The 14,790-nt window shown below is 46.8% G+C and overlaps 1 protein-coding gene across 1 annotated transcript in view; it reads right to left on the reverse strand.

Moving 5' to 3' along the window:
* Positions 1–14,790, reverse strand: part of CNTNAP1 (contactin associated protein 1) — a 53,305-nt gene that overhangs the window by 23,170 nt on the left and 15,345 nt on the right. The window contains exons 7-11 of the mRNA XM_060255279.1: positions 14,129–14,313; positions 13,662–13,805; positions 12,858–13,131; positions 7,826–7,975; positions 230–401 (exon numbers count right to left, since the gene is read on the reverse strand). Coding sequence (XP_060111262.1) covers positions 230–401; positions 7,826–7,975; positions 12,858–13,131; positions 13,662–13,805; positions 14,129–14,313 — 925 coding nt within the window. The remainder of the gene's footprint in view (positions 1–229; positions 402–7,825; positions 7,976–12,857; positions 13,132–13,661; positions 13,806–14,128; positions 14,314–14,790) is intronic.

The following is a 14,790-nucleotide window of genomic DNA, read 5'->3' on the forward strand; positions in this document are numbered from 1 at the left end:
AAGATGTTGTTTCTGGGGTTCCCAGTGTCTCTCATCAAGGCACTGCCTAGACAGAGACCTGCATAGCTACAGAAAAAGCACAAGGTGCCATCAGCTCATGCTTTGGGCTTCTACAAGGCAACTTCTGAGGATCCGCCCATTTGGGTAGGGTCCTAGGTTGTGATCCTCCTCCCCCAACAACTCAAGCCACAACGTTTCCAAACTAGAACTATTTTCCCAGCAAGCATACCTATCTGTGATGCCACAAACGTTGAAGTACACCTCAAAGTACTTGCCCAGGCGATGCTGGCGAATCATGTCTAATTCAATGGCCTTCCCGTCCACACTGACCGTCTGCATGCAGCCGTGGAAGGCCGTCTGGTTGGAGAGGCAGCCGGTCCGTAAAGCTGGCTTGGGGCAGCCTAGAACACAACAAGACAACAGCCCAGCCGATGTTTGAGCCCCAAAAAGAAACACAGTGCTCACCACCATTCAAAGCAGGTCCTAGGGTCAAGTCTGTCTACAGAGCATCCCTGTCCTTGTCCCCTTAATCACAAATGGGTAGAAATGGCCTTAAGTTATCCAGGGCAAGAGAAAGGTCCCCTGCCTTCATTTCATGGGACTCTATTTGCCAGTTCCAGGTTTGAGCTGTAACGAGCAACAGAATCTTGGATCTGATGAAATCCAGGTCAAGACAAATCACATTATCATTAATCACATCTCCGTACTTTTTCTTGATTACAACTGAAATTTCCATAAATAGGTCATTTATTTACTTATTTTCATTTACTTTACTTTATAGTTTGTTTTCTCACTGAGACTGATGGTGGATTACAGGATATAAAGCAGCGCGATCAGAAAGCATAAGACAACCAATGAACAGTGCAATAAGAAGAAGATGAAGAAGAAGAAGAAGATATTGGATTTATATCCCGCCCTCCACTCCGAAGAGTCTCAGAGCGGCTCACAATCTCCTTTCCCTTCCTCCCCCACAACAGTCACCCTGTGAGGTGGGTGGGGCTGGAGAGGGCTCTCACAGCAGCTGCCCTTTCAAGGACAACCTCTGCCAGAGCTATGGCTGACCCAAGGCCATTCCAGCAGCTGCAAGTGGAGGAGTGGGGAATCAAACCCGGTTCCCCCAGATAAGAGAGCTATGGCTGACCCAAGGCAATTCCAGCAGGTGCAAGTGGAGGAGTGGGGAATCAAACCCGGTTCTCCCAGATAAGAGTCCGCACACTTAACCACTACACCAAACCGGCTCTCCCAATAGCACTAGGATTACAGAATCAGAAAACAATGTAAACTAGGGTTGCCAACCACCAGGTGGGGCCTGGCAAACTCTCAGTATTACAACTAATCTCCACACTACAGAGATGAATTTCCTCTACACTGTAGCAGAAATGGCTGAATTGGAGGATGGACTCTATGGCATTATATCCCCCTCCCCTGAATTCCTGCCCTCTCCAGACTCCATTCCCAAATCTCCGGGAATCTCCCAACTGGAGTTGGCAACTCTAAGGTGTATAACGGAATAAACAGAAAGTGGATCACAAGGTAAACATAATGCAGTAAAAGCAAAGCACAGCATAAAGTAAAGATAATGCAGTAAGAGCAGCGGATACCTACAATATCCATTGCATGCACTTCAACCTTATTGCATTATAAAGGTGCCCTCTTGGACTGTTCATCCTGCTACAGTTCTTTCTTCCCAATACATTTATCAAATTTAATCCTCTCAAATATTACTGCTTTGCACATTCTGTGGAATGCTATAAGAGCAGAAAACTTCCTCATCTCCTCAGTCAGGCTGTCCAATGCGGTGGGAGCCACTGTTACCCACACTGGACCCAGGGAAGGGGAAAGCAGCTTTAAAAGGCTGCCTTTATCCCTGGCTGGATTGGATTAGCAATACTTAACTGTCAATAGCTGGAAATTGTTCCCATTGCCTTGATGAAGTAAAGTCCCTTGGAAATTGTTCCCATTGCCTTACCTAGAAGCTTAACATTGGAAGGGTTTTTTTTCCTTGAGAAAAAAATATACCACTTGAGCTGAGGGAGATTGTAACATTCAGGGCTTTTTTGGAGCCAGAACGCACCGTAACACTGTTCTGTCTGGCTCAGGCAGTGTTCCAGCTGCCTTAGACAGTGTTCTGGCTCAGCCCTGGCAGCTTCCCTGGTGCCTGGCTGGCTGGCTGGCTGGGCTCAAAGGGCCCAGACATGCTTGCGTGGTGGCCTCCCAGCACCTGGCTGGCCAGCTGGGTTCAAAGGGTCGAGCAGCGCTTGTGCAGCAGCCTCCTGGTGCCCCACTGGCCGGCTGGGCTCAGGGGGCTGAGCTGCACTGTGCCGCGGCTTCCTGGGGCCCGGCTTGCTGGCTGGGATTGTTGCAGATTGGGGTTCCCCTCTGTGGAAGAGTCAGCGTTGCAGTTGAGGTATGTTTGTTGACACTCCTTCACCCCACCTGCAGGAGTGGTTGGGCATTGTCTTCTTAAGAACTGCTGCTGGGATATGTGGGTGTTTTTAAAGGTCTGGTGGAATCAGCTGCAGTTTCCGCATTAAGGGAGGGAGGGAGGGCCATGCTGGCTGGGGCTGATGGGAGTTGTAGGCAAAAAGCATCTGGAGAGCTACCGTTGGCCACCCCTGCTCTATATGACAGCCCTTCAAGTACTTGAAGATGGTGATCCTATCACCTCTCAGTTGTCTCCTCTCCAGACTGAACACACCCAGCTCCTTCAACCTTTCCTCATAGGTCCCCTGGCACTTAGGCTCTAAAAGGGGGTGCCCGTTAAATCAAAATAAGAAGGGGGGTCCCACTGACCAAAAGGGTCTCAGCTAGAGGAGGGGGTGGGGTCCTTACACCATCCCCAGGAATGTCCTTCAGCAGGCAGCTGTAGATCTTGCCAATTTGCTGGGTGGCATCCTTAGAAAGCTTGCTCCAATGAGTGAAGCTGTCACAGAGAATCATAGTCTTGTAGTAGAGATGTGGAGGCCTGTGAAGAAACTGGAAAATTCTGAGGGGAAAACTTTCTCCCTGTTTTTTCCAAGGCCTTTTTTCAATTTTTCCACTGAAAAAATCAGAAAATTTAGGGGAACACTGAAAAGAAACCCCTATGAATTATCACCCCTTTTTCAATGAGTAAAATGCTTCTTGAGGCATGAAAAGTCTGAGGACTTTTTCAAGTTTTTCAAAAGGATAATTGGGCTATTTGGGGTACTGCTGAAAAATATCCTATAGAATAGTTCATTTTCAACTACAGATCCTTTCACTCATTCCAAATGTACAACATCAAAAGTCTGAGGACTTTCTCAATTTTTTAAAATGGAAACATTGAGAAATAGTTGGGGAACACTGTAAAAAGCCTGTTAGACATATACAGTATTTTCAAGATGTTGTGTTTAAAAGTAAATAATTTGGTCATAATTAATATCTCTAATAGAAGAAAAGTTTGAGTCCAGTGGCACCTTTAAGACCACCAAAGTTTAATTTTGGGCAGTGTTCCCTCTAAGCTGAGTTAGTGTGAGTTAGCTCACACTTTTTTAGCCTCCAGCTCACACATTTTTGTCTTAGCTCAGGAAGGATGACCCCAGAGCAAAACAATGTAGTAGCTCACAAAATAGAATTTATGTAGTAGCTCACAAAATAGAATTTTTGCTCACAAGACTCAACAGCTTAGAGTGAACATTGATTTTGGGTATAAGCTTTCATGTCCACACACACTTCTTCAGATATGGTGAAACAGACCCCCTCAAGCGTTACATTTAGGTGGGGTGGGGAGAGCTGGTTGCCAGGAAGGGCTAGTTAGAATCAAGATGCATAAGTAATCTCTCTAATCTAATATCTCTAATGTGGTTGATACATGATTATCTGAATCTAATATCTCTGTGTTTGATAATAATACATGATTAAAGAGTTGAGCCTTTTTAGTGTTATAACGTTTAGCTTAATAATCAAATATTGTGACAATTTTATTTATTGTGACCATATAAAAGATTCACAAGATCCTAAGAAGGTAAGACCGTAACAGAAGCCATGTTGGATCCATCCAGTCCAACACTCGGTATCACACAGTGGCCAAAAAAACCCCAAGTGCCATCAGGAGGTCCACCAGTGGGGTTAGAAGCCCTCCCAATGTGCCCCCCGCAAGCACCGAGAATACAGATTGCTATTATTGCTGTCAGATAGCCATCTAGCTTCTGTTTAAAAACCTCCAAGGAAGGAAAGCCCACTACCTCCTGAGGAAGCGTGTTCCACTGAGGAACCGCTCTAACTGTCAGGAAGTTCTTCCTAATGCTGAGCAGGAAACACTTGATTTAATTTCAACCCACTGGTTCTGGTCCTACCTTCCGGGGCCACAGAAAACAATTCCGCACCATCCTCTATACGACAGCCCTTCAAGTACTTGAAGATGGTGATCGCCTCTCAGCCACCTCCTCTCCAGGCTAAACACGCCCAGCTCCTTCAACTTTTCTTCATAGGACTTGGTCTCCAGACCCCACACCATCTTTGTCGCCCTCCTCTGGACTCGTTCCAGCTTGCCTATATCCTTCTTAAAATGTGGTGCCCAAAATACTCGAGGTCTTACCAGAGCAGAGTAAAGCAATACCATCACTTCACGTGATCTGGTGACTGCATCACACTGTTGACTCATGTTCAGTATATGGTCCACTAAGACCCCTAGATCCTCTTCACACACACTACTGCTAAGACAAGTCTCCCTCATCCTATAACCATGCATTGAATTTTTCCTACCTAAATGCAGAACTTCACATTTGTTCCTGTTAAAATTCATTTTATTGGTTTCAGCCCAGTTTTCCAGCCTATAAAGATTCTGTTTCTGTCTTCCACTGCATTTGCCTTTGTCTTCCCTCCCATCTGCAAATTTAATAAGCATTCCCTCTATTCCTTCGGGAAGATCCCCATGGCGCAGAGTGTTAAAGCTGCAGTACTGCAGTCCTAAGCTCTGCTCACGACCTGAGTTCAATTCCCGGAGGAAGCTGGGTTTTCAGGAAGCCGGCTCAAGGTTGACTAAGCCTTCCATCCTTCCGAGGTTGGTAAAATGAGTACCCAGCTTACTGGGGGGAAAGTGTAGATGACTGGGGAAGGCAATGGCGAACCACCCCATAAGTCTGCTGTGAAAACGTTTTGAAAGCAACGTCACCCCAGAGTCGGAAAAGACTAGTGCTTGCACAGGGCACCTTTCCTTTCCTTTCTATTCCTTCATCCAAATCATTTATAAAGATATTGAACAAAACAGGCCCCAGGACAGATCCCTGAGGCACTCCACTTGTCACTTCTCTCCAAGAGGATGAGGAACCATTCACAAGCACTCTTTCGGTGCAACCTGTCATCCACCTAAAGGTAACAGGATCCTTCAAACCACATTTTAACAACTTGTCAACAAGAATAGTATGTGGACCCTTATCAAAAGCCTTACTGAAATCAAGATAAATGATGTTTACAGCATTCCCTAATTCAGCAAGGTAGTTACTTTCTCAAAAAAAGAGACAAGGTTAGTCTGACATGATTTGTTCTTGAGAAACCTATGCTGGCTTTTAGTAAGCACAGTAATATGCCAAATAGTACAATTTTATATGCTAAATTGTAAACAACTCATTTCCTGAGGCATTTTGATTTGAGAGGAAACTAAGACCGATTTTGCATAAACACTTGTTCCACTCTCAGTTTTCTATCTGCTCCGGACCTCCTTGTCAATTTCACTCTAGTTACTACACGCCCGCTCTCTAACCCAGAACTTACTCATTTTCCCTCCATGGCTTCCTGGTCATGTTTTTCCCAGAAGTTTCCCTTTGCCTCATAGCTGTGCCTGTGTTCTCCTGTGTGAAACTCATTTGACTAGGGGTAAAGATTTGAAATGTCCACATCTTCACCCACCCATGTTCCTGCCTCTCTCTTGATGTCACTCACTGCTGCTGGACCCCTATTCTTCGCTGATCTCAGAACAATAAGTGCACATAGCAATTGAGCAGCCATCAATGCTCAAAAATGTTGGTAGTGCTGCCGTTTTTTTCCAAAAAAATTACTGATTGTGTTATAAATTACTGATGAGGCAGTGCCATACTAGCCTGCACCCCCCTTTTAACACAGCCTTTATTTTTAACATTCTACTTTCAAGTTACAATGTGATAGCTAGAATTAGAACTGAAATCCTAAGGTGGGGCAATCTGATGGGTTCTTGGCCTGTCACAAACAGGCCTGGGTAAAATCATAATGAACCAAATGCTGCTAGTTTATTATCCTTCCCTGGCCCCTCTCTGCTTTATGACTGGTAATTACTGAGAGCAAAGTAATCAGCACCTTCCCATGAATCCTCCTAAGGGAGGAAAAGCCATCTGGGTAATACAAGGCCAAATGTCTGATAAACACCCTGGGAATGTATCTTTTGTGGCTATGTGTGAATGCTCCCCTGCTTCCCCTCGCCTTAGGAATTCCTTTGAAGTGTACCTTAAAACTTATGTATCAATGTATTAGCTTCAATCTTCTCAAATTGTCAAGCGGACGGATTCAATGACGAGTCGAAGTTGATAAGCTAGCTTCAGTCTTCTCAAGCAAAGGCTTGAGCCAAAGTAACGGTCTATCAATAAACGTAGTCTTTGTATCCAACTCGTCATTGAATCCGTCTGCTTGACACAATCTTTTCAGTGCTGCCTTCCATTTTCCCGACGATACATGTTCACTGGCAGGATATACTCTCTTCTTCTGCTATGACATAGAATGCTCTGTTTATTTTGCTCTGAGTTGTTTCGCGTTGTTCCTTTTGTGTTACCCCCCCTTTTTTACACAGTTCTTTTTTGTTTTTTAAATTCCACTTTCACGTTACAATGCAATAGCTAGCAACCACTCGTGTTGGAGGGGAAAGGGAAAAGAGGGAGGGGAAAGAGGAAGTGATGGGAGGGGGAATGGAAGGAAAGCATGCCCATGGTGCTGCTATGGGGTGGTAATATGCAGGGCGGATTGCGAGCAGCGGCACTGAAAATGTTCAAATGCGAAATCAATCAAAAAGGGTTGCAACAACCAGGAAAGCGCAGCCATGCAGGGTAAGTGAGGCAAATGTGAAGTGCAAAATTGGTCTAAGTATTGCATACATTTCCATTCCCCCACCTAAAAAAAATCTCCACCCACCCCCGCAGCTTCAAAATTTCTGGAAATGTTGCATCTCCGTCCTGCAGATGGGTATGTTCAAGGCCATTTACTGTTCTGTAGGTGACAGCCAGAACCTAGAACTGAACTCAGTAACTAATTCATAATTAATAGAGTGACTACAGAATGGAAGTTACATGCATGTTCTGCCTAGTCACGCCTGTTAGTAACCAGGCTAGGGTGTTCTGATTCAAATGGCATTTCTGATTTGTCTTTAAGGGCAGACCCAAGTAGCATACAATAGTCTTAGCCTCAAGGTAATCACGGCGTGGATCCACATAGCCTAAGAGGAAGCCATCTTCTGGACTAAATGAAGTTGGTTGTATTAATCAATTCTTCAAGATGAAAAGGGATTCATGCTACAGGTGGCAGCCTTCTTAGATCTCAAGATCTTGTCAAAATCCATCTGAGTAAATGGATTAAAATGACCCATACATGAACTAGGCAGTGCCCTGGACTTCTCTGTGGTCTCAGGGCCCAATTTAACATGGGGGTTTCCTTAAGAATGTTATCATTTTAAAGACACTGAAATGCTTCAGTGGCCCAGTCCTGATTGGGCCTGCAACATGATACTCCCCCACCACTCTGAACCACCCCAGAGTCCACTCTTTAAGTCTCTCTTCACAACAATTCTCACCACCAGCCTTTGCATACCCACCACCCTCATTTTCCCAACATGGCGCTCTCTCACCTCCAAAGAAGTAGCGGTTGCCTGTGCGCAGCTGAATGTTTCGGTCAACACGGAAGCTGGCATCATTCTGGTCATCAATGGTTATGACAGCTGAGGTTTCATGCACCTTCAAGGATACCGAATGCCAGAAGCCATCATTAAGACGATACCCTGGGCAGGGGGAACAGAAGAAATTCAGCACACTTGGGAAGACTATGAATGACCATAGTTTCTCCCTCACTTCCCAGCTTCCTCTTCAGGTGTAGATCCATGAGACCTCCCTTCCTAGAAAGGTCCATGTGAAATTTAGTAGAAGGCAGATTAAAGAAACAGTATGGAATGCCTTTAAAGACCAAACTCTAAAAATAGATGACCAAAATATAAGAATTTTACAAGAAATTCCATGGCAAGTGAGAAAGAGAAGATAGGACTATCAGAATTCTTACAGGAGAAATCAATTCCTTATAGATAGCTCTTCCCGGAGGGGTTACTATTCACATATCATGAACGAAGATATAAAATTGACTCTATATTCAAGTTAGAAGAGTTTATGGAGAGAAACAACATTAAAAAGAGCAAGAACAAAGAAGAAAGGTGCATAATAAGGGCAAAATAGGTAATAAGAATGGAGAGAGATGTTCTACAGAAGAAACCTCAGAAGAGGAAAAGAACTCTGAGGAAGAGGGGGGAAGCAGGGAGACCTATGGAGACAAGATTGCAAAAGAAGAGGAAGCAGTATAAAGAGGGTAGTAAAGAAATTAAACATAATGGATAGTAGCCAGTTGAAATTACTTTTGGTGAACATTAATGGTCTCAATATACCGCAGAAAAGAAGGAAAACGTTCTTGCAAATATCAAACATGAAAGCTGATATCTCCAAGAAGTCCATATTGGAGAAAAAGATAAAACATCTTTTAGAAAATAAAAAGCTTGGAAAGCTATACATGGCGTTGGATTCTAAAAAGAAAAAAAAGGGGTGGCTATGTACCGTATTTGCCGGCGTATAAGGCGACTTTTTTGGCCTGAAAAACATGCCTCCAAGTGGGGGGGTCATCTTATACGCCCAGTCGTCTTGTACGCCGGCAAATATCTGCCCAAGTGTGCTTGCGCATGAAAACTTGGGCGCAGAATCAAACTTCCTTGGTCTTAAAGGTGCCACCAGCCTCGCCTGCTGCTCTTGAGCCAGTCTGTGCTGAATCTCCTCCAGGAACACTGACTTTTGAGCAAGCATGCTCACCACCGGCCTCTTTTAGCCCCGCACTTCACCATTTAGTTTATTGGAGGTGAGGATAAGGAAGAGAGAAAACTCCACGGCGGGCGGGAGGCGAGCGAGGGGAGTGGCGGCCGTTGCCCTCTCCAGGCGTTCCTCGCGGGGCGGCGGCCCCTTTAAGAGCCGGGCTGGGCTCTCCTGGAGCGGCCGCGAGGAAACCAACCCGCCCTGTTCGGCCCTTCTCAGCACCTCCCTCCGTTCCTCTTCCCCACCGCCCCCTCCGCCGATTTCCCACAGCGCGGCAGCGCGTTCGCAAGGGCTGAGGAGAAGGCGAAGGAGCAGCAGAGGGGGCGCGGGGAACGAGGCGAAGCCGTCGCCACGGGGGCGGGCATTGAGCGGCGGGGTTCTTCTCCCCTCCCCGGAGAGGCGCGAGGGCACCAACTGCCGCTCTCGCGCCCCCTCAGCGCAGCCTGTGTGGCTTTTTTCTCCTCCCCCCCTGCCTTTTCTTTCCCCCCTTCCTGCTTTTGCCGCCGCCTGAGGGGAAGCACCTGAGGAGAAGGAGGGTCGATGAGATGAAAGTGAGTGTATTTTGGCAAGACAGGGATAGTGGTTCCCTGTAAGGATGGACAGATCCGGGTCAGAGAGTTAACCCAGCAGGCTCTGCAGAGATACTTACCGTATTTGCCGGCTATAAGATGACTTTTTTGCCCTGAAAAACATGCCACCAAGTGGGGGGGGGTCGTCTTATACGCCCAGTCGTCTTGTACGCCGGCAAATACGGTATATAAATGAGAGATGTAAATCGAGATGTGTTCATGTGGCAGAAGCTGCGAGGTCTTATTTGTTGAAATACAAAGAAATGAGCAAAAAATACTAATTGTAAATGTATATGCACCAAATGAAAATCAGGAACCTTTTTACAATAAATTACAACAAACTCTACAGCTGTATGATTACGAAAACATCTGTGTAATTGGGGACTTTAATGCAGTATTTGATAACCGGGAAGACAGAAAATCTAGTAAACAAATAAAGACGAAAGGCCAATTATTACCAAAAAGAATTCGTAGAGGGAGCAAGCAGATCGGAAGACTGGAGAACTGTGGGGCGAAAACATTGGAGGAAGGTGGTGGAGAGGAAAGAGAGGAAGGCAACAAAAGAGGGAGAAAGCTAGTGGTTAAAGAGACAGGAACGGAGAGAAAAGAGTCGTCAATTTTGGTTAGAAGGGCAAAGAAGGAAGAGGCAGTTCTGAGCGATAACGCGGCTGCCTCTCCTTTGAAGAAAGGGCTTTGGAGGGTCCAGGGAAGATGGAGAGACAGAGGGTGGACTGAGATGTGTTACAGTGGAGGTTTGACGGAGTGAGAATTGGAGTGGACTGGGTCTGGCTTGGCTTGGAGGTTTAGCACGAGTAATGCTTCCCTTCTCCACTGAATAAAATGGCAATTTGCTAACATCCGAAGCTGATACACAGAGACTTGTGGGAAGAAGCAGGAAGCGGAGGAGAAACGCAAAGACTTGTGGGAAGAAGACCAGGAAGAAGAAAAGACAATATTACATAGCTTCTGAACACTCTGGGATTGGAACAGGCAGCCCAATCCAGACATATGTGGTGGCCGGCCACTCGAGTGTGGGCGGATCTATGGCGCTGCTCATTGGCTTCCAAAGGGCAGATTATGCCACGCTTGGAGGGGGAACAGTGGCCCGACGAGCGAGAGAGAACCCATCACCATGGGGATTCCACCCAGGCGCACACCATTAGCCCGTTGCCGAGGTGGGGGTGGGGGAGGCGCAGGCTCGTGCGCGACCACGGGATTGGCCAGCCCGTTGCATGTGATCGGGTGAGAGGGCAGAAAGCCCACTCCTAAGAGGCCGTCAATCCTCCCACTCCCTCCCACTGTCAGAGACTCTGCCAATGGCAGGCAGGTGGGCAGAGACATGCGCAGACGAGCAGGAAGTGCCAACTGCAGGAGTTTGCTGTCCTAGACAGCGGCTGGAATGTGTGTCTGGGAGCGGCCAGACCAAGCCCGAAAGACACCCCCTAGAGCACCCCTGGTGTTGCCCTGCTGCCGGCCCCTGATGTATGCAAGGAATACCTCCCCTGGGGGGCGCAGAACTCATAGTACGAGCTGCTGGGCATGCATCCACTTCAGCGGTGCCCCCGCTCAAGTGCACAACATCCACTTCAGCGGCCTGCAGATCAAAGCCCATTACAAATCACCTTGACAAATTTTGTAGGAAGACCTAGATGGACTTTGAACTTACAAATTCTAAAAGAAGATGCCTTTCTAGAAGAAGCCAAAGAAGAAATTAAAATGTTTTTCGAAAAGAACTTGGATAAGGACACACCTGTGCAAATAATCTGGGATGCCTTTAAGGCATTCTTTAGGGGCATTGCAATTCGCTTTTCTTCAAGAAGGAAAAAAAAAGAGAGAATATAGTTTTCCCAGAGTAGAGAGAAGGCTAATTGGTCAATAACAGGATGGGTCGCTTCTGGATCTTTTTTTAAATATTGGGACAATTTGGAATGTTTCCATGAATCTGGTATTGTCCACTGATGTTAATTTGAGTGAAGTGGGGGGCCAGGACTGCGGCCCACCAAAATGGATCAGCCTTGAATAGCTCGTTAGGGATGACATCAGAGTCTGGAGCTTTTCCTAATTTTAAGCCCTTGATAAGGCAAATGCCTTCCTTAATCGCTACCTTAGGCCAAAACACTGTTGCGTCAAGAGGAATATTAGCAGGTGTACCAGGCCCATTAGCATCAAAATAGGTTTTCCACGTCAAAGGTGCAATACAGCATGGGATTTTAGACACTGAGTTTATAGTAGCGTTGACGATAGACCAGAAGGCCTTACTGTCATTATTATTGAGAGCTGAGATGAGATATCCCCATTCCTTGTTAAGGGCCATCTGACCCTGTCTTAATCATTTCTTTGTACATTTTCTTTAGCTCCATCAACTCTTGGAGCGCTCCTATTGTAGTTACTTTTAAATTCTTGATGTTTAAACTTCATTTTATATATACAAAAAAAAATAAAAGAATCTCGATAGGACATTCCCTGAAGAGAAATAGCTGGGTTAATGGTGACTGTAAAAGTATGAAAAGGCACTTTCAACAGAAGAAGAAGAAGATATTGGATTTATATCCCGCCCTCCACTCTGAAGAGTCTCAGAGCGGCTCACAATCTCCTTTCCCTTCCTCCCCCACAACAGACACCCTGTGAGGTAGATATTGCATTTATATCCCGCCCTCCATTACGTTACTTTTAAATTCTTGATGTTTAAACTTCATTTTATATATACAAAAAAAAATAAAAGAATCTCGATAGGACATTCCCTGAAGAGAAATAGCTGGGTTAATGGTGACTGTAAAAGTATGAAAAGGCACTTTCAACAGAAGAAGAAGTAGATATTGCATTTATATCCCGCCCTCCATTACGAAGAGTCTCAGAGCGGCTCACAATCTCCTTTACCTTACTCCCCCACAACAGACACCCTGTGAGGTGGGTGGGGCTGGAGAGGGCTCTCACAGCAGCTGCCCTTTCAAGGACAACCTCTGCCAGGGCTATGGCTGACCCAAGGCCATGCTAGCAGGTTCAAGTGGAGGAGTGGGGAATCAAACCCGGTTCTCCCAGATAAGAGTCCGCACACTTAACCACTGCACCAAACTGGCTTTATATATCTAAGTGGCTGCACAGATTCCAGAAATCCTATATCTCACTCCACATGGGACTCAGATTACCATCCCCTCTCCTAATCAACCAGTACCCAGCTCTGGGCAATCCCATCACACCCCTCATGGAAGTCTCATGGGGCTACCTTAACGTTTTCCTTTCCTCATACCTGCTGCAAACTCCAGCTTCTTGGCTTTTGTTTCGGATTTGGGCTGAGCAATGGTGACATTCACTTGCCCGTCACTCAGCACCATTTCAAGCCAGCCCATGTCATCTGCAAAGGGCGTGTAAAGCAGCAGTCCCACGAAGTCCCACGTGCGGAAATCAAATCTGACGGACAAGGAGTTACTCCGGGGATAGCCTGGCACCTCCAGGTAGTTATTGACCCCGGCAAAGGTGAAGGGGAACAAGAGGTTGTCTCGACAATAACTGCCCACACGACCCTGCAAGGAAAGAGTCAGCAGTGAGAGGGGAGGAGAAAGCAAGAGGCTCTTCAGCCAGAGCAAGCAGGGTAGACTGCATCGGGTGCTTCAACAACTGTGATATGCTTGGCAAATGTGCCATTTATTATCCTATATTTATGACTAAATATTGCAAATCTGCAATTTTTGGAAAGGCCAGCTTTTAGCCAGTGTTGTGGCTGTGACCGTCCTTGAATATTGCCTCGTTTCCCACCAACTCATAACAGAATGAGGATAAGTTCTGCAAAATAAGCCGTCACATGACAGCTATTCTAGTCACGGAATGTGGCATTTGGGTGATTTCCCTACTCCTACTTTTCTCCATGCAGGTGCATTAGGCTTTACCCTACATCTTCATCTCCCCGCTCCATGAACTCCTGCCAGCTGCTTTGCAGCAGGGAGCTGGTGCTATCTGGGGGGGGGCAGGGGGCTCTGCAGCACACCTTGCAGGGATGCCCCTCCTGACCCCACCATTGCCCTTTGCCCCAGCCCCACCCCACATTCGCCCTAACCTCGAAATGGATGTTAGGCCAGCGGCGCAATGCCAAGTTACTAATAAAGATCAAGTTGTAGGCAATGTTTTCCATGCAGCCACGGAAGTTGGGTCGATAGGCAAGACGTTGTTTCTTATGATTAATCACCCCTCCAAAGAAGATCTGCACAAAAGTCAGAGGGAGAGATGGTGGTTCAGTTCAGTTGGGGGTCAAGTGGGGACAGAGATGGTGGATCAGTTCAGCACAGGCCTCCCCCTAATAGCAGACCAGAGGAGGTCCAAGTCTCCTGGGCTGGGAGACGTCAGGGGGACATTAAAGGGCACAGGAGAAGGAAGGGCTGACCTTGTTTCAGACTCCTTGCTCCCTGAGATCATGCATGCCCAAACAGTTTGAGCAGCTGTCCAAGAACAGGCCAGAACAGAGAGGCAGGAGACAAGAGCTACTGGTCTGGCGGGGGTACCATCTCACCCAGCCCCAAGCACAACCTCAGTATCCAGGTCAAGCTGTTCAAATGCCCCATTGAGGCGGAACCGCAGCACTTCTCCATCTAGGCTGAAGTTGACAAATTGCCGGTAGCGGTCAAGGCGAAACTGGTGCCAGTGCTGGTCATCCAGGAGGCTCCCCAGAGTCATTGTAGTCTCCCCTCCACTGGTGTTGAGTAGGCTGTTGCCTAGGGGAGGGAGACAGGGATCAGTGCGACACAAGTGATGGTGTGAACAGGAAAGCAGAGACTGGCCACTGATGAGGCCATTGATATGGAGCAGAGGTCCATCAGTGGCTATTAGCCACAGTGTGTGTGTATATATAATTTTTTTTGCCACTGTGTGACACAGAGTGTTGGACTGGATGGGCCGTTGGCCTGATCCAACATGGCTTCTCTTATGTTCTTATGTGACGCAGAGTGTTGGACTGGATGGGCCACTGGCCTGATCCAACAGGGCTTCTCTTATGTTCTTCTGTGACACAGTGTTGGACTGGATGGGCCATTGGCCTGATCCAACATGGCTTCTCTTATGTTCTTATGTGACGCAGAGTGTTGGACTGGATGGGCCACTGGCCTGATCCAACAGGGCTTCTCTTATGTTCTCATGTGACACAGAGTGTTGGACTGGATGGGCCATTGGCCTGATCCAACATGGCTTCTCTT

Source organism: Heteronotia binoei, chromosome 15, assembly GCF_032191835.1.
Source record: "Heteronotia binoei isolate CCM8104 ecotype False Entrance Well chromosome 15, APGP_CSIRO_Hbin_v1, whole genome shotgun sequence".
In the NCBI taxonomy this organism is placed as follows: Eukaryota; Metazoa; Chordata; class Lepidosauria; order Squamata; family Gekkonidae; genus Heteronotia; species Heteronotia binoei.